This window comes from Bombus flavifrons, chromosome 9, assembly GCF_040668555.2.
Source record: "Bombus flavifrons isolate JBK064 chromosome 9, iyBomFlav1_principal, whole genome shotgun sequence".
Classification (NCBI taxonomy): domain Eukaryota; kingdom Metazoa; phylum Arthropoda; class Insecta; order Hymenoptera; family Apidae; genus Bombus; species Bombus flavifrons.
In genome coordinates, this window is record NC_138450.1 from 12,250,137 (window position 1) to 12,269,716 (window position 19,580).

The 19,580-nt window shown below is 33.0% G+C and overlaps 3 protein-coding genes and 1 long non-coding RNA gene across 4 annotated transcripts in view; 3 read left to right on the plus strand and 1 right to left on the minus strand.

Moving 5' to 3' along the window:
• Nucleotides 1-860, minus strand: part of LOC138183160 (uncharacterized) — a 29,370-nt gene extending 28,510 nt beyond the window's left edge. Inside the window, exon 1 of the long non-coding RNA XR_011174002.1 lies at nt 691-860. This is a non-coding gene — a long non-coding RNA (uncharacterized LOC138183160). The remainder of the gene's footprint in view (nt 1-690) is intronic.
• Nucleotides 861-1,737: 877 nt separating this feature from the next.
• LOC138183274 (uncharacterized) lies at nt 1,738-7,897 on the plus strand. Its single transcript, XM_069119946.1, has 12 exons — nt 1,738-1,826; nt 2,130-2,396; nt 2,863-3,349; nt 3,718-3,817; nt 3,888-4,010; nt 4,436-4,595; nt 5,676-5,987; nt 6,472-6,952; nt 7,179-7,278; nt 7,361-7,483; nt 7,593-7,748; nt 7,844-7,897. Exons 1-12 carry the CDS (start codon nt 1,811-1,813, stop codon nt 7,895-7,897), a joined length of 2,379 nt encoding a protein of 792 aa, XP_068976047.1. The 5' UTR covers nt 1,738-1,810.
• Nucleotides 7,898-11,296: 3,399 nt separating this feature from the next.
• On the plus strand, nt 11,297-15,135 carry LOC138183159 (odorant receptor 13a-like). Its single transcript, XM_069119764.1, has 7 exons — nt 11,297-11,313; nt 12,564-12,853; nt 13,644-14,124; nt 14,352-14,451; nt 14,534-14,656; nt 14,762-14,917; nt 15,013-15,135. Exons 1-7 carry the CDS (start codon nt 11,297-11,299, stop codon nt 15,064-15,066), a joined length of 1,221 nt encoding a protein of 406 aa, XP_068975865.1. The 3' UTR covers nt 15,067-15,135.
• Nucleotides 15,136-16,851: 1,716 nt separating this feature from the next.
• Nucleotides 16,852-19,241, plus strand: LOC138183275 (odorant receptor coreceptor-like). Its single transcript, XM_069119948.1, has 6 exons — nt 16,852-16,996; nt 17,214-17,847; nt 17,889-17,988; nt 18,089-18,211; nt 18,280-18,438; nt 19,173-19,241. The coding sequence occupies exons 1-6, from the start codon at nt 16,852-16,854 to the stop codon at nt 19,239-19,241; spliced, it is 1,230 nt and encodes a 409-aa protein (XP_068976049.1).
• The last annotated feature ends 339 nt before the right edge of the window (nt 19,242-19,580 follow it).

Sequence of the window (19,580 nt, forward strand, 5' to 3'; positions counted from 1 at the left end):
ACGAGTGCTTCTCAAGAGAACTTGAAGATATCATCTTTCCCTCTTTTCGCAGATCGACATTTTCCCATCACAATTGTTGAGAACAAAGAAAAGTTGATCACCGTTTGCTTTGACGCGTACAGATAAAAGATGTGCAGACTTCCGAGTTTGCTGGGAAAACAATGCACATATGTGTAGTTTAGTGAAGCTTGGTACAATTCTTCCTGGATCCTACGCCAACGAGTTGATGATTCTACTCGATATATGTATACTTGTAATGCATAAATGCTTTTGCTATACCCATTTTATACCAAACTATTAACACACATATCAGCAAAGGTTTACAGAAAGTATGTGGTTTGCTGTGACAGCAGTCAGGTGAGTACACAAGTTAGGGGACGGTTCTTCGCATCATTCGCATCCCCTATGCTTGGTTTATAAATTCGTGCGTCGATACAAGCCAGTGACAGTCACGTATGTGATACGGGGATATGATTTTCTGTGTCTTCAGGTCAGACCAGTAGTACGCTAGCAGTGTCTGAGCAGCATTTATGGAGAGTGTAAGGGCAGTTTTTTTTTAGTGTGTTGAAATTAGCATTCAGCAGTTCCACATAATTCATATTATGCATAATATGCATAGCATGGTATTTCTGCTCTCCTTCGAAAAAAAGACAAAGCTATAAAATATTTTCTTCTAAAAAAAAAACTTACCATTTGGATTCCTCCTCTAGGTTCGGCTAACCGTATACTTGTCCCTCATCTTTAGCCTTGGAGAAAATCGGAACTGAGAAATCGTCAATTTTGCTGCCATTGATAGCATTTGCCGTATAGTTCGATTCGAGTCATTCGAGATCCGTTCGTTTTTTGGTTTTACTGACCTCTTCGACCTACAATTAAAGCACAAAAAGTGAAAATTTTTATTCGATTGGAATGCGAAAGAATTCGTGGTGATATAATTTGGTGATCTTTGGTGGTCTAATTTGGTGATCAGAATTTGCAATATTTCTGACGAGATCGTTTATCCTCCTATTTATTAATTGTCCAAGTTGTATGTTACAGTGCTGTATGCAAGAAGTAATCATGTTTGTGTGCAATTTGACAGTATTATATAAAATAATTTATATATAACAACTTTTTCCATTTTTTGACAATTTTCTACCTTATCTTTTTAATTAAGAGGATGCGTTCTTACTCTTATTACTAAATGAACCTCCATTTGTCTGATATTTTCCTGATCCAATTTGTTTCCATATAATATTGATATGTATGTGTTCTCGTCTCACTTGCATGCTAATGATTTTCTTAAAACATTGTAACTCAATTTCTCGGTTGAAACGAAAACAATATCGAGGCACGAAAAATACAAGAACCGCAGTAATAATTGAAATTGAAATTGATTGAAGTAAATTAAAGTTAGTTAAAAATTTCCTACGTTACCTCTGTTCATGTACTGCGAACAAGCCTCCGTTTACAAATGTGAAGGAGTTTCGCATCGAATTTAGGTAACACATAAATGCGAATAAAAACGTAGTATGTTCCATGGTAAAAGTTTCCCGATAAAGGCAATCAATTATTCAACGATGAAGACAGAAAGTATCCAGTAAGTAGTTAAGTTAAAGACAGTTTGTTAGCAGGCGAAGACGATTAAAAAAATTTGTCTATCTCCGTAGACGCGAAACTTCGAAGTTTGCTCGTACTACTTGGAAGTTGTAACATTTTCACATGAGGTGGTTTCTCACGTACCAAGAGGAGCAAGCATTTTTCTTTCGTGTAAAGAACGAGAAATAGGCGGCAGTCATTTGATCGTGCAGCTGGCGTGTGTGTACTTCTAATGGACTTCGATGCAGGTACCATTTTTAATTATTTTCGTGAATTTTACTTAATCTTCGGATATGTCATGGAATACCTAAAAAAAAAAAAAAAAAATACAATGAAAAATAAATTATATAGTAACATTACAATTTCACTTTAAAAAGTTGCAGCATATCTCAGTTAATAGAATCATCCTTTATATTTATAAAAGATATACAACATGAATTTTTGCTATCACTTAATTTTTATTATAAGAAATATAATCATTCTAAACTAACATTAATATCTCGTAGTATTCAATAAGCGTAAGATTTTCCACAAACTCGTTTACTTTTGAGGATTGAAGACAGCCATTGGATGGAATCGTTGGAATATGGAATTAATTGGCATTTGGCCGGAACCAGGAAGAACTGACGAACGATTGTCACATTTCAAGGCTCTAATTTATTTGTCCATAATAACTATATTTGGAACTGGACCGCAGAGTGCGAACCTATTTTTCATATGGGGGAATCTTGAGTTGGTGACAGAAAATCTGTCAACAGCTAATATCCCTGGTATAAACGCTATGATAAAGCTGATCTTCGCTTGGTACTACAAAGACTGTACGTATAAAGAGGACAAGCGATCTACTAAACAATTACAATGTTGCGCGCTTAAATTCTATTAGATCTATTAGATCACATTTCTCGCAGAACAGCGATTTTGTTCTGGAAATATTACCCCTCAATATGGGCAAAGAATAAACTTTGAATTTAAGAGAAATAACTACACTGGAATCTTTTACGTTTCTTTGCAGATTTTTTCTGTTTTTAGTATTTAAATCACATCAACCGCTTGGTTATTAGCGATTATATTATTTTATATTTTTTTGATATTATGTTACTTGTGTATTTATTGCGTTACTTATGTTACTTATATCTAAAAACTCGGTAAGGTCTTTTGTTTTGTTAATATATATAGAAGTTGTCCTTTAGTGGTGTTATCTTGCAAAAATCTTGTTGTTTACACATTGAAGTGATACAAGTTAATAATAGGCCATTTAACAAATTAATTGGATTATATTTCAAGCTTTCAAACCTATCATGAAGTCTTTCTACGATGACTGGCGCAGTGCGAAGACGGAAGAAGAAAAGGCAGCGATGCTGAAGATGGCTAAACCTGCGAACTTTATTTCCGTCTGGTGTTCAATATTAACTCTCACAATGGTCACTGCATATTTAAGCCTTCGATCTATTAGCGTCTATCTTTCTGATAGATTACACGAAAACCAGGATCATTTGAGTTTGTATCCTGGATATTTTCCCTATAACATTCGACCAGTACCGATATTGTTAATGACCAATTTTGCTCAAGTAATTGCGGGATATTCAGCTACTATTTGCTATACCACTGTCGACACTTTTATCGCTATGTTAGTCCTGCATATATGCGGACAATTTGAAATTTTAAGGAAGAAATTAACAAGATTGATGGACGGCGAGGAAGGAAATAGAAGCATAGATGAGTTTCAAAAGGAGTTGGTTTGGATTATTACCAAGCACGAGCATCTGAACTGGTGAATAGCATATCTCGATATTTACTAGCTTTTTATATATTAGATTATTATATAATAGATTTCTAAAACGATCCTTATAACATATTGTAAGGATATTCCTTAACGTATTAAATGTGCATTATTTTGTTCTTAAGAACAGTACTAGGAAATTTGAGTTTTCTTTTATACTATGATAATCTCAATTCTTCTTCAATACCATGATGTATTTTGATATTACCATATTTCAATACTTAACGTGTATCCAAGGCTATCATTTGTTAATATTCCAATGCTTAAAATTTTCCTATCCTAGTATTTCAATATTATAATATTTCATTTTCTAACATTCCAACCTGAAACACTAATCTCGGTAAACATTTTTATTAAAGGCTTGCACAGACGATCGAAAAATGCTTTAGTACGCTATTGTTGCTACAGATGTTACTGTGTACCATCGAAATATGCTTTCAAGGTTTCTTGTTCTTCAACGTAAGTTACGTTTACTAAATTCTTTGTACTCCGTGGTTGTAAGATCACAGTAATAACGCAAATTAACCAGGTATTGATTAAAAACGAAAATGGAATCTTCAACTTTCAACTGGTTTTCTTTGTCCTCTTCGTCTGCTTCATCCTTGTACACGTGTATCTTTATTGTTACATAGGCGAGATGCTTCTCATTCAAGTAAGTAATCCTTCTTGTCACTGTAATCAACATATTCACAACTGAGTTCTGGTAGATCCGATCTCATGCTCCTTGTAAACTGAAAATCGTGCATAGAGTTTTAATGTCTGACTCGTCTCACAAAAATCAACAATTATCTGAATCGTGTTATAAACATGAAGATCGAACCGTAATAGATTAAATTTTTATAGCATCGCTTGTTACTAATTTATTATTGTCCAAGTAAAATAAAAATGTTAAATGTGAACACAGTGCTTTCAATGATCATAGAATAGATACATAATCATCAGAGAAATAGCTTTGAACGAAAATCTCACAAACATCAAGATAATTATAATTACTTTTAATTCATCGATGCTCGACGAACAAACGAATAAAGCAGAGGCTCATGAAGGAAGTAGAAAAGTTACTTTGGATGGTTTCAGAGTAGAGAAATGAGCAATAGCGCGTACGAATCGAAGTGGTACAACGTCTCACCTTCTGAAACCAAATGTCTTCTATTCATCATGAACAGGTCCACTCGTCCACTTTGTTTGACTGCAGGCAAATTTGGTATCTTCTCTATGGAACTGTTCAGTACCGTATGTACAAATACCAACTCATTAACCACGACTATCAAAATACATAATTCACTTTCATCAGTAAAATCATTTAAATATTGTTTTAGATTCTAAAAACAGCGATGGGATACCTTTCGGTGTTACTAACAGTTGCAAATAACGATTAGACTTGTTCATCCGTAGTCAAGTTGCAAACTCATCTTTAGAATACGTACCCTGATCTGTACGATTGTTCATCTATAATTATTTGAACGAAATGTTATCACAGTTACGACATATCACGGTACCGTATGTAAAACTTGAGCGTATTAAACGTTACAACACAAGACTAACCGAGAAAGTGAATATTCTCTACATCACAAAAAGAAAATCCGCGACATAAGCAAAAGTTTCGAGCTTCGAGTTCAGCTCGATTAGAGGTAAACTTTCCTTTGCTGGCTGATAGATAAGATAATTATCGAAGATAAAGTTTCACAGACGAGACAGACCATCGAAAATACAATTTCTATATTTCGGTTAGTCAGCCCCCGATCTTATCGTTGCCTAACCGAAAGAGTTCGAAATTGCAAGGTATGTTTCGCTTCGCAAACTTCCAGATTGCGCCTATTAAAAGTTCCACGAGAAAGGTTTCAACATCACGATTGTGAATGCGTAATGAGCGGCACGAAAGGCCTGCGCGTAATCTGCAGGACCAGTTATCGAAGTATTCCCGCTGAGGAGACAAATAGAACAGAGATATCGCGTCGATTCAGTCCGAATTTAATCTTTTCAACCGATGGAAAAATTTCAACCTTGAAATTCGCGACTCATTGACATTTTTTAAAAGATTCGTTTCAAGATTTATAAACTGTCGAAACTATAATTCAAATAACACGATTTCCACAGTAGTGGAAGATAAAAATTCGGTATTTCTTCAAACGAATCATAGTATTCTATAATTCAAAGTACCAAATTCTAAATTTGATAACAGCCCTCCTATAGTTCTATAGATACAAATAAAATTGTAAATATTCCGAACAATGTTCTTTTCTCAACGCGTTCAAGCTACGATGTAACGATTGTTTACAATTATAATTGCTGATAATTGCAATATATTCATAATTAGTACGTTCTCAAGATTACGTGAGGTATCGTTCGAAAGGAAAAATGGACTTTGCAATGGGATGGAATCGTTTCAACTTGACGTTACTCGGTGTGTGGCCAGAACCGAGAAAAGTATCAAGAGGATCACGATTACTTTCGGGTATAATATTCTGGTTTACGACTATTGTGACGTTTACTTTCATCTGTGCACCACAAACAGCAAATCTGGTATTGAAATCAACTAATTTGGACGAAGTAATCGAAAATTTATCGATTAATATACCGATCGCCTTTGCATTGATTAAGCAGATCGTTTTACGGTATTATAAGAAAGGTAATTATACTTATATGTTTGCAATTATATTTATATTTATATATATTTACTTATATATTTATTTTTCCAAATCTACCTAGTCAACGAAATAAAGTCTAAACGGAGACTTATTTCACCCTTGTAATATTTTAAGGAATATTTTATGTAGCCGTATAAATGTGCACTCTATAGATTTCTACAAAATTTCTCATAAATGCATAAATATCCATAGTTAATTAATCTTTCAAGGTTCCAAATCAAGATTATTTAATTTTGCCCCTTTTAGTATCAATACGTAAAATCAATTATTCCGTATCAAGACTTACTTTTGAAATACGTACAAGCGTATATCAAGTAGGTATAATATACCACACGTGAGCTAATTTAACTAGAAACACAAAGATCTAATTACTGATGCTTCACCCAATTACACATTAATATTTTTCTAAAATATGTGACGATATTCAGAAATGTAATATACATATAACAATTAATATCTCCTTAGCCTTAACGCTGTTACTCAGTCAAATGTTCGACGACTGGACCGAGCCAATCGCAAATCAAGATCGTCAAACGATGTTAAAGAACGCGAAAATTAGTCGAATGATATCCATAGTCTGTTCCACTCTAACGTATCTCATGCTTTTCGCTTTTATATCGCTACAAATTTGGAGTAATATGCAAAGTACGTCAGAAGCCGATCTAGGAGGACTCCTTCATCCAGCCACGTTCCCTTACGACACAAGCAAAAGTCCAAATTTCGAGATTACATGGCTGGGACAGTTTATGGGCACGGTGTTAACCGCGATATGCTATTCTTGCTTCGACACGTTCCTTGCGGTTCTTGTGTTACACTTGTGCGGCCAATTAACTGTTCTTAGAATGGCACTCGAGGATCTAGCTAACGCGACGAAGAAGGATAATAATTACGCAAGATTCCATGAACGACTGGGATTCATTGTGAACAGGCACAATCTGTTATTTAGGTTGGTACAAACGATCTATTAGTGAACTAAAAATGTTTATTAAAATCTTTATTAAAATGGGTCTTAAAAAAAGATTTATTTCTCTCGCCAATTATTAAAAAAGAAGAAAGAAAAATAAATTAAATGTTACTTAAAGAAAAGAAAATGTTAATAAATTTAGAAAAATGAAAAATGCAAAACAATAATTTAATTAAATTAGGATTTAAAGAAGCATTTGTGATCCAAGGTTTGCCGTGATCGTGGAAGAATGCTTCAATCTCACGTTACTTGTTCAGACTGTAATCTGCACAGCGATGTTTTGTCTGACTGGATATCGTATGATAACTGTATGCTGAAATTAATATTACATTGATATTTATCCGACGAGATAAGAAATTGCTATATAATGTACATTCCGTTCCATTTTAGTCCGTAGATCAGGAGCAAGCGGACGTACCAATAGTTGGAATGATATTTTTTATCATACACGTAATTTATACTATGCTGCATCTTTTTATTTATTGTTATATAGGAGAAATGCTTCTAGGGGAAGTGAGTTATGTATATATGTATAAATAGAAAATTTTATTAAAGAACGAAAGTTCAATTTCTTTCTTGCAAAGTAACGCTCCACACGCCCTAATACAACATTTACTTTCAGAGTACCGGTGTTGGGCAAGCAGCATACGAGTGCGATTGGTACGATTTACCACCGAAGAACGCCATTTCACTAATTATCGTAATATGCCGCGCGAAAGTGTCGTTTCAAATAACAGCTGGCAAATTCAGTCCCTTCTCCCTCGAACTCTTTAATGCTGTGAGTCAAACGATCATGAATCTAAATTATTTTCTAATGGATTTTTACACACATTTAGACATGGATCTGAAGAGTTGACAGTGGTATTTTGTTAGGTTCTAAAAACATCTGCTGGATACCTTTCAGTATTGTTAGCCATGAAAGAGTGACTGGTCGAAGAAAAGTAACGTAATCGCATGGTCGAAATACATTGTATATGGAAGAAACAATAAAAAAACACAGTACACCGAGCATTTTATAAAATCACATTGCATATCGTATAAATATTTTGATATCCGTTCAAAGGTTCATATTGCGATACATAGAGCTCCATAACAATGCTTTTATCCGAAGGAATTGCACAAACATTCGAAGAATCTTTTGGTAAAACGATTAAAACATTGAAATATTCGTAAAACTCACATTTCGTTGAAATAGCACGTCTTCCAAAGATTTTGCTTTTGGTTATTTACTCGTCGTTTCCACTTCACCGTTTTAACTTACTGCAAGGAAAAGATATGAAATAAAAAAATGCGTCCTATATTATATATACATAATATTATGAGAAAACAATGGTATTGCTGTCATTAATATAAAAAAAAATTTGCACTTGTATAACATAACATGGAAAACCACAAGATACAGGTAAAGAGCACACGATATGTCGCGTAGAGCTATTTATACGTTGTATCACTGCGGCGTACAGGGAACGACTGCCCTTACATAGACTTCTGGAACTACCTAAACCCTAAGTGAAAAATATGACAGAAGAAAGTTTGATACTGGACTACGTACTGTATTGAAAGTATTGGCATTACATATAACTACACATTTAAAAAATTCGCATAGAATAGAATTGAAATTTTTAATTACGTTATATTTTATTTTTATATATTAATCCTACAAATATAATACAATAAACATGCCACATAAATATAACCGGTACAAATTTAATTCAATCTATTTCATAAACATAACTTTACAAACTATACATTTTATATTTTATAGAATTCCTGGGCATTATATTCACCGACTAAACAAATTTCTTTGGCAACGTTACCTTCTAGTAATAATTGTAATTATTCATAGATTATTTGCTCGATGTGATCAAATTTTTTTTACTTGTGAAGTTTGACAGAGAGAGTTGCAAATACGCTGGCATCACTTGCTTCTTTTTTATTTACTCTTATCGTGGAAGAAGTTATGAATAATTACAAATGAATACATACTCGCAACAGCCAAACTGTAATGATAGATTCAACTTACTTCGACGTAAAGTTGAGAATGACACTGTACTGCATATTCACGAATAATTGACATCATAATGCGCATTCTGACTGCATGAAGGGGTCATGCGCTGAGAAAAACGACGGAATAGCTCCCCAACGTAGGACAGGTGATTCAGTTATGGGAAAAAGAGCCTCTATGGATAACCAACAAGGTAATGTTTTGTATTAGTTAAAAAATATTTGTAAAATATAGCAGTAGTTGTAGAAAATTTTCTTTTGTCATCTTAATTGATAAAAATAAATGATTATGTCATTGAAAATAATACAAAAAGAGCAAAAACGAAGGAAATTATAATTTTAAGTAATATACATACACCGCAAACAGAAAAAGAAATATTATATATTAAATTTTGCTGTCGAAAACTACTTTTTAGAGAAAAATGATTTAGATTTAAATATATACAACTGGCGACAAGTTCAAACCTTTCGGTATCCCCTCGACCAGTATAAATAGACGACCAAGTCCTCCAGACACAGTCAGTAGCGCGAATCAATATCATTATCGAGTCAGTCAGTCAGTCAATAGCACGAATCAATATCAGTATCGAGTCAGTCAGTCGAGCGAATAAATACAACGAATCGGTCCAGCGAATCAGCATAACAATTAGTATCAGTACCGCAGTATCACGTAATCGTATAACGAATATCATCAAGCGAGCAACGCTTGCGATTAACTTTGTTTTCTGCACATTAAGATATCTGTAAATAGAGTTAATCGAATTAACTCGTCTCCTTATTACTTTAGCTAACAACACGTCTCACCGTCCAACACAAAACTTTTTCCTGATTATTTTTGTGTAATACACACCATTTGGAAAATACAAAGAAAAAAGCTGCCTCATAAATCCGTGAACACCCTATATATTTAAGATTTAGCTTAGATATAAGATACGTAGATGTGTGTAAGCCTTTATATGTGACAATATTCTCAAACAAGTTTCGGAATGAGTAGAGATTAGAAAAATATATAATGCAAATCATCTATCCGGAGTGTGAAGATAAATAATAATCAAAAATATGTATATACATATATAACATCTCACATTTACATAAAGATATACAGAACAACATTTTTTTCTGTATTCAGGTCTTAAAAACCTCGATGGGGTATGTTTCTGTTCTATACGCAATGAAAAATAAACAATAGACGATCCGATACATCTGTGAATTTTACAACCGTCCATCAGTTTGATAAAAGAAGCGTTACGAAAAGAATATTTTAGTATACTTCTCTAAATGATGAGTTATATCTTAAAGCACTGAAAATTAAAATGACGAGACAAAAAAATTAGACATTGTGAAAAGTAATAAAAGTAATTTGGTCACCGTTTGCTTTGACGAGTACAGATAAAAAATGAGCATGTACTTCACAGCTTACTGGGAAAACAATGTACGTATGTGTAGTTTAGTGAAGCTTGGTACAATTTTTCCTGGATCCCACGCCACGAGTTGATGATCCTACTCGATACATGTATACTTGTAATGCATAAATGCTTTTGCTGTAGCCACTTTATACCAAACTATCAACACACATATCAGCAAAGGTTTACAGAAAGTATGTGGTCTGAAGTGACAGCAGTCAGGTGAGTACACAAGTTAGGGGAAGATTCTTCGTGTCATTTGCATCCCCTATGCTTGGTTTATAAATTCGTGCGTCGATGTAAGGTAGTGACAGTCACGCGTGTGATACGGGGACATGATTTTCTGTGTCTTCAGGTCAGACCAATAGTACGCTAGTAGTGTCGGAGCAGAATGAAAAGCATTTATGGAGAGTATAAGGGGAGGTTTTTTTAGTAGGTTGACATTAGCAGTCTGCAGTTCCCCATAATTCATATTATGCATAATATGCATAACCAGCCATTTCTGCCCTCCTTTGAAAAAAAGACGATGCTAAGAAACATTTTTTAAATTGGAGATCGTGCATCGAGTTTTAATTGTCTGTCTCGTCTCTCAAAAATCAACAATTATCTGAATCGTGTTATAAAGCAGGAAGTCCGAACCGTAATAGATTCAATTTTTATAGCATCGCTTGTTGCTAATTTATTATTGTCCAAATAAAATAAAAATGATAAATGTGAACACAATACTTTCAATAATCATAGAATCATCTGTTTGAAGAGATAATAGACACACACACACGTATCTTGATTTTTAATTTATATTAAAAAAAACACACACACACAGAAATAGCTTGAAACGAAAATCTCACAACCGTCAAGATAATTATAATTATTTTTAATTCATCGATGATTGGCGAACAAACGAATAAAGCAGAGGCTCATGAAAGAAGTAGAAAAGTTACTTTAGATGGTCTCAGAGTAGAGAAATGAGCAATTGCGCGTACGAATTGCATTGGAACAACGTCTCACCTTCTGAAACCAAATGTCTTCTATTCATCATGAACAGGTCCACTCGTCCACTTTCTCCATAGAACTGTTTAGTACTCTATGTACAAATATCAACTCATTAAACACGACTATCGAAATACATAATTCACAGAAAAGAGAAATCACTTAAATTTTCTTTTAGATTCCAAAAACAGCAATGGGATACCGTTCGGTGTTACTAACAGTTGCAAATAACGATTAGACTTGTTCATTCGTAGACAAGTTGCGAACTCACTTTTAGAATACGTAGCCTGATCTGTACGATTGTTCATCTACAATTATTTGAGCGAAGTGTTATCACAGTTACGACATATCACGATACCGTATGTAAAACTTGAGCGTATTAAACGTTACAACACAAGACTAACCGAGAAAGTGAATATTCTCTACATCACAAAAAGAAAATCCACGATATAAGCAAAAGTTTCGAGCTTCGAGTTCAGCTCGATTCGTGGTAAAGTTTCTTTTGCTGGCTGAAAGATAACATAATTATCAAAGACAAAGTTTCACAAAGAAGACAGACTATGGAAAATACAATTTTTATATTTCGGTTCGTCAGCACTCGATCTTATCGTCGGCTAACCGAAAGAGTTCGAAATTGCAAGGTTTGTTTCGCTTCGCAAACTTCTAGACTGCGCCTATTAAAAGTTCTAACAGAAAGGTTTCAACGTCACGATTGTGAATGTATAATGAGCGACACGAAAGGCCTGCGCGTAATCTGTAGGACCAGTTATCGAAATATCCCCGCTGAGGAAACAAGTAGAACAGAGACATCACGTCGATTCAGTCTGAATTTAATCCTTTCAACCGATGGAAAAATTTCAACTTTGAAATTCGCGACTCATTGACATTTTTTAAAAGATTCGTTTCAAGAATTATAAACTGTCGAAAATATAACTCAAGTAAGACGATTTCCACAGTAGTGGAAGATAAACATTCGGTATTTCTTCAAACGAATCATAGTATTCTATAATTCCAAGTACCGAACTCTAAATTTGATTTGCCCTCCTATAGTTATACAGATACAAATAAAATTGTAAATATTCCGAACAATGTTCTGTTCTCAATGCGTTCAAGCTACGATGTAATGATTGTTTAAAATTATAATTGCTGATAATTAGAATATATTCATAATTAGTACGTTCTCAAAATTACGTGAGATATCGGTCGAAAGGAAAAATGGACTTTGCAATGGGATGGAATCGTTTTAACTTGACATTACTCGGCGTGTGGCCAGAACCGAGAAAAGTATCAAGAGGATCACGATTACTTTCGGGTATAATATTCTGGTTTACGGCCATTGTGACGTTTACTTTCATCTGTGCACCACAAACAGCAAATCTGGTATTGAAATCGACTAATTTCAACGAAATAATCGAAAATTTATCGATTAATATACCGATCGCCTTTGCATTGACTAAGCAGATCATTCTACGATATTATAAGAATGGTAATTATACCTATATATATAAATATATTTTTATTTATATTTATATATTTATATTTATATTTATATTTATATTTATATTTATATTTATATTTATATTTATATTTATATTTATATTTATATTTATATTTATATTTATATTTATATTTATATTTATATTTATATTTATATTCATATTCATATTTATATTTATATTTATATTTATATTTATATTTATATTTATATTTATATTTATATTTATATTTATATTTATATTTATATTTATATTTATATTTATATTTATATTTATATTTATATTTATATTTATATTTATATTTATATTTATATTTATATTTATATTTATATTTATATATATTTACATACATATTTATTTTTCCAAATCTATCTAATCAAAGAAATAAAGTCTAAACGGAGACTTATTTCACCCTTGTAATATTCTGAGAAATATTTTATGTAGCCGTATGAATGTGTATTCAATAGATTTTTACTAAATTTCTCATAAATGCATAAATATCCATAGCTAATAAATCTTTCAAGGTTCTAAATCAAGCTGAATTAATTTTATCCCTTTTAGTATCAATACGTAAAATCAATTATTCCGTATCAAGACTTAATTTCGAAATACATACTTGCGTTCATCAAGTAGGTATAATAGGCCATACGTGAGCTAATTTAACTAGAAACACAAAGATCTAATTACTGATGCTTCACCCAATTACACATTAATATTTTTCTAAAATATGTGACGATATTCAGAAATGTAATATACATATAACAATTAATATCTCCTTAGCCTTAACGCTGTTACTCAGTCAAATGTTCGACGACTGGACCGAGCCAATCGCAAATCAAGATCGTCAAACGATGTTAAAGAACGCGCAAATTAGTCGAATGATATCCATCGTCTGTTCCACTCTAACGTATCTCATGCTTTTCGCTTTTATATCGCTACAAATTTGGAGTAATATGCAAAGTGCGTCAGAAGCCGATCTAGGAGGACTCCTTCATCCAGCCACGTTTCCTTACGACACCAGCAAGAGTCCAAATTTCGAACTCACATGGCTGGGACAGTTTATGGGCACGATGTTAGCCGGGATATCCTATTCTTGCTTCGACACGTTCCTTGCGGTTCCTGTGTTACACTTGTGCGGTCAATTAACTGTTCTGAGAATGGCACTCGAGGATCTAGCTGACGCGACGAAGAAGGATAATAATTACGCAAGGTTCCATGAACGACTGGGATTCATTGTGAACAGGCACAATCTGTTATCTAGGTTGGTACAAACGATCTATTAGTGAACTAAAAATGTTTATTAAAATGTTTATTAAAATAGGTCTTAAAAGAAGATTTATTTCCCTCACCAATTATTTAAAAAAAAGAAAAGAAAAATAAATTAAGTGTTACTTAAAGAAAAGAAGATGTTAATAAATTTAGAAAAATGAAAAATGCCCAAAGATAATTTAATTAAATTAGGATTTAAAGAAGCATTTGTGATCCAAGGTTTGCCGTGATCGTGGAAGATTGCTTCAATATCACGTTACTTGTTCAGACTGTAATCTGCACAGCGATGTTTTGTCTGACTGGATATCGTATGATAACTGTATGCTGAAGTTAATATTACATTGATATTTTTCCGACGAAACAAGAAATTGCTATATAATGTACATTCCGTTCCATTTTAGTCCGTAGATCAGGAGCAAGCGGACGTACGAATAGTTGGAATGATGTTTTTCATCATACACGTAATTTATACTATGCTGCATCTTTTTATTTATTGTTATATAGGAGAAATGCTTCTAGGGGAAGTGAGTTATTTATATATACATGGAAAATTTTGTTAAAGAACGAAGTTCAATTTCTTTCATGCAAAAGTAACGCTCCACACGCCCTAATACAACATTTACTTTCAGAGTACCGGTGTTGGGCAATCAGCATACGAGTGCGATTGGTACGATTTACCACCGAAGAACGCCATTTCACTAATTATCGTAATATGTCGCGCGAAAGTATCGTTTCGAATAACAGCTGGAAAATTCAGTCCCTTCTCCCTCGAACTCTTTAATGCTGTGAGTCAAACGATCATGCATCTAAATTATTTTCTAATAGATTTTTACACATAGTTAGACATGGATCAGAAGATTTGACAATGATATTTTGTTAGGTTCTAAAAACGTCTGCCGGATATCTTTCAGTATTGTTAGCCATGAAGGATTGACTGTTCGGAGAAGAGTAACATAATCGTATGGTTGAAATATATTGGTTCTTGTATATGAGAGAAAAAATAAAAAAAACACTGTAAACCGAACATTTTATAAAATTACGCTACATATTGAATAAATATTTTGATATCCGTTCAAAGGTTCATATTGCCATTCATATAGTCCCATAAGTATGCTTTTATCCGTAGGAATTGCACAAACATTCAAAGAATCTTTTGGTAGAACGATTAAAAAATTGAGTTGCCCACAAAACTCACATTTCGTAGAAATAGCACGTCTTCTGCTTTTGGTTATTTCCTCGTCATTTTCACTTCACCGTTTTAATTTCCTACAAGGAAAAAATATGAAATAAAAAAGTTCATCCTATATTATATATACATAATATTATAAGAAAACAATGATATTGCTGTCATTAATATAAAAAACATTTGCACTTGTATAACATAACATAGAAAACCACTAGATACAGATAAAAAGCACGCGATATGTCGCGTAGAGCTATCTATACATTGTATCACTGCGGCGTACAGGGAACGACTGCCCTTACATAGACTTCTGGAACTACCTAAACCCTAAGTGAAAAATATGACAGAGGAAAGTTCGTTACTGGACTACGTACTGTATTGAAGGTATTGACATCACTATATAACAACACATTTAAAAAATTTGCATAGAATAGAAATGAAATTTTTAATTATGTTATATTTTATTTTTATATATTAATCCTACAAGTATAATATAATAAACATGCCACATAAATGTAAGCGGTACAAATTTAATTCAATCTATTTCATAAACATAATTTTACAAACTGTATATTTTATATTTTATAGAATTCCTGGGCGTTATATTCATCGACTAAACAAATTTCTTTGACAACGTTACCTTCTAGTAATAATTGTAATTATTCATGGATTATTCGCTGGACGTGATCAAATTTTTTGTGCTTGTGAATTTAGACACGCATCCATGAAAGAAACGTAGTATATACTGAGAGAGTTGCAAAGACGCAGGCATCACTTGCTTCTTTTTTATTTTCTCATATCGTGGAAGAAGTTATGAATAATTACAAATAAATACATACTTGCAGCAGCCAAACTGTAATGATATATTCAACTTACTTCGACGTAAAGTTGAGAATGACACTGTACTGCATATTCACGAATAATTGATATCATAATGCGCATTCTGACTGCATGAAGGGGACATGCGCTGAGAAAAACGACGGAATAGCTCCCCAACGTAGAACAGGTGATTCAGTTATGGGAAAAAGGGCCTCTATGGATAACCAACAAGGTAATGTTAGGTATTAGATAAAAAATATTTGTAAAATGTGGCAGTAGTTGTAGAAAATTTTCTTTTGTCATCTTAATTGTTAAAAATAAATGATTATGTAAGTGAAAATAATACAAAAGGAGTAAAGAAGGAAATTATATTTTTAAGTAATATACATACACCGCAAACAGAAAAAGAAATATTGTATATTAAATTTTGCGGTCGAAAACTATTTTTTAGTAAACAATGATTTAGATTTAAAATACCAAAAAAAATGGAGACCATATTTTTGAAGAATATTAAAGTTAGAAAAAAAATGTTATGTATATATATATTATTGGCATGCAGAATTATTTATTAAGCGCCTATTTATGATAGATAGAAACATAGATTTAAACTATGTGTATGGTTGGAACTATCACATGCTAAAGTTTATGGGTATCTGGCCGGAAGAAAGGAAATGGAACCGGCTTTCCAGTTATCACGTTCTGTTACCGGTTATCATGATGGTGTACTTCGCATGTGCCCCACAAACTATTAATCTTTTGTTAATCGCGGGTAACTCTAACTTGGTGATAGAGAATCTTTCGACTAATATTACTACCACGATTTCACTTATGAAGGCTATGGCTGTTTGGATCAAAGGCAAACGTAAGCATTTCAGAAAATTAACAAGTAAGGATTTATCATGGTTTTTATCAGTAAGAATACTGCCAAATATAAACTATATAAATCTTATTCTATTATTCTACTTTATTATATTCTATTACCTATCTACGTTATATTCTACAATATTCCTTAATCATATTTCAATTATCAAACAAAACTCTCAAGACGTACTCTATCTGCCATTTTCTCTTATTGCAAGCATTAAAGTTTTTGGTAAAGTGCATGGCTAATGACTGGAACACAACGACGGACAAAGCCGAACGAGAAACAATGATGAACATCCGAAGGATTACTAGAAAGACTACAATAAGAAGCACGTTGATGGCCAACATTGTCCTTCTCGCTTTTGTGCCTGCACGGTTGTTTAGTATGAGATACAGTGACAACATGCTGTTCTATCGTGGCTATTTCCCCTATAACATTACCATCAGTCCAAATTACGAATTAACAATGATCGGTCAATTCATGGCTACTTTTTATGCGGCCACTACGTACACAGCAGTAGATACTTTTGTCGTTCTGTTGATTTTTCATGTCTGCGGACAGCTTTCGAATTTGAGAGACGATTTACGGAAGATTCATTCGTATGATAGAAAAGATGTAGAAAAGAAGTTGCAGAAAATTATTCAGAAGCATGAATATATTAATAGGTTCGTATTCAAAAAATTTGTTCTTTTTGAAGATGGTAAAAAAGATGGAAAGAGCACAGTGATGAGTATAAATTATAATAAGAATCATGAGATATTAATTAACGAAATTAAAATTCTCGAATTTAAAATCTTTCTAAGTCCATCTTTTACTTTCTTTGTTTTAACCCTTAAATGCATAATTTTGCCATCTGACAATTATTAATCATATCGTATGCATATCTAAGATTCGCCAACAAGATAGAGAATTCTTTCAACATGATGCTCCTCCTTCAAATGCTGAGTTGCACGATTCAGATATGCTCTCAGTCTTACCAAGTCATTATGGTACGAAGAAAAACATACATTTTCCAAATGTATATCGCACTAAAGTATCAACAAATTTTCTAAAATAAATACATCATCTTTGACATCATTTAATTTATAGTCATTTGGAGAGGAAGAGATGGAATACATGATTTTGCAACTTTCGTTTCTGCTGATATACGTAGTTTATGTGATGTTGCATTTGTTCCTATATTGTTACATGGGCGAAAAACTAACTTCCGAGGTACCTTTTATGAAAGAAAAATTAATTAATCGATGTTTTCGGTAATTAAAATTTGCAATTTCTTTCAGAGTACAGAAATTGCTGACACGGTGTACAATGCCGAATGGTACAATTTACCTCCCAAGAATGCAAGATGGCTTATAATTATCATGTGTCGTGCCAGGGCTTCACCTTTAAAAATTACAGCAGGCAGATTTTGTTCCTTTACTTTAGTGCTATTCTCTCAGGTAAGCGTGAACGAGTCATAATACAATTTACTCTAAAATGTGTCATAACGCAAGCGTGTCATTAGCAGAATTGAAATGTGCATTCGATAAATTCGTCATGTCTTGCGCTTTCGTATGAGATAAAAAAACGTACAGCATTCTGCTTTAAAAACTGTAGCTCACTCTTGTTTCTTGAAAAATACTGAAAATATTAAAAATATATATATGCTATTACACTGGTCATAGGAAACTATAGAACTTTTTCCTCGACCACTTTTCTCTAATATATGCAATTTACAAGAGAAACACTGGCTAATAAATCCGTAAACGCCCTATACATTTAAGACCTAGTTCAGTTATAAGACAAGATGTATGTATATGTTTAAGATACGAATGTAAACTGGTGAAAGTCTTTAGATAGAACAATATTCTAAAAAAAAAATGCGAAAATGTGTAGGAGTTAGAAAAATACGTAATCCAAATCCTTCGTCTGGGCTGTGAAAACGAATAATAATATAAAAAAGAACAATATACATATGTGACATTTCACATTTACATAAACATATACAGAGCAATTTCTTTTTCTTGTGTTCAGGTCTTAAAAACCTCGATGGGGTATGTGTCCGTTCTACTCGCAATGAAAAATAAATAATATACCTCTGCAAATTTTACAACTGTCCATTAACTTGATAAAAGAAGTATTACGAAAAGAAAATCTTAATATATTCCTCTAAATGATAAATTATGTCTCAAAGCAACCAGAAGTAAAAAGACGAGATGAAAAATTAGACAGCGTAAAGAGTAATCAAATTATTAATTATTAACAAGATGCCTCGAGACCACGAATATTTCTGACGAAACATTTTTCTTTCTTCTTGTGTTCATTTTTCTCCACATCGACATTTTTTCTTTTTTTTCTTTTTGCTTTGGGTGCATAATACTTGAGCAGCTTTAAACTTATTTCTAGTTGAGTACTTACAGACGATCCGCAGACACGCTATTGATGAATATTTGACCAGCCTACGAACCGTAACCGCAGCTGGTACTTTTGTTACAAGTGTTGCTGGTGTTAGGTATCATCATTGTCCACTGTCATTTCCCCTATTTCTCATCGATTATGCGCTCTTTTTGAAGTGGAAACTTGGACACATTGCGAATGGGCG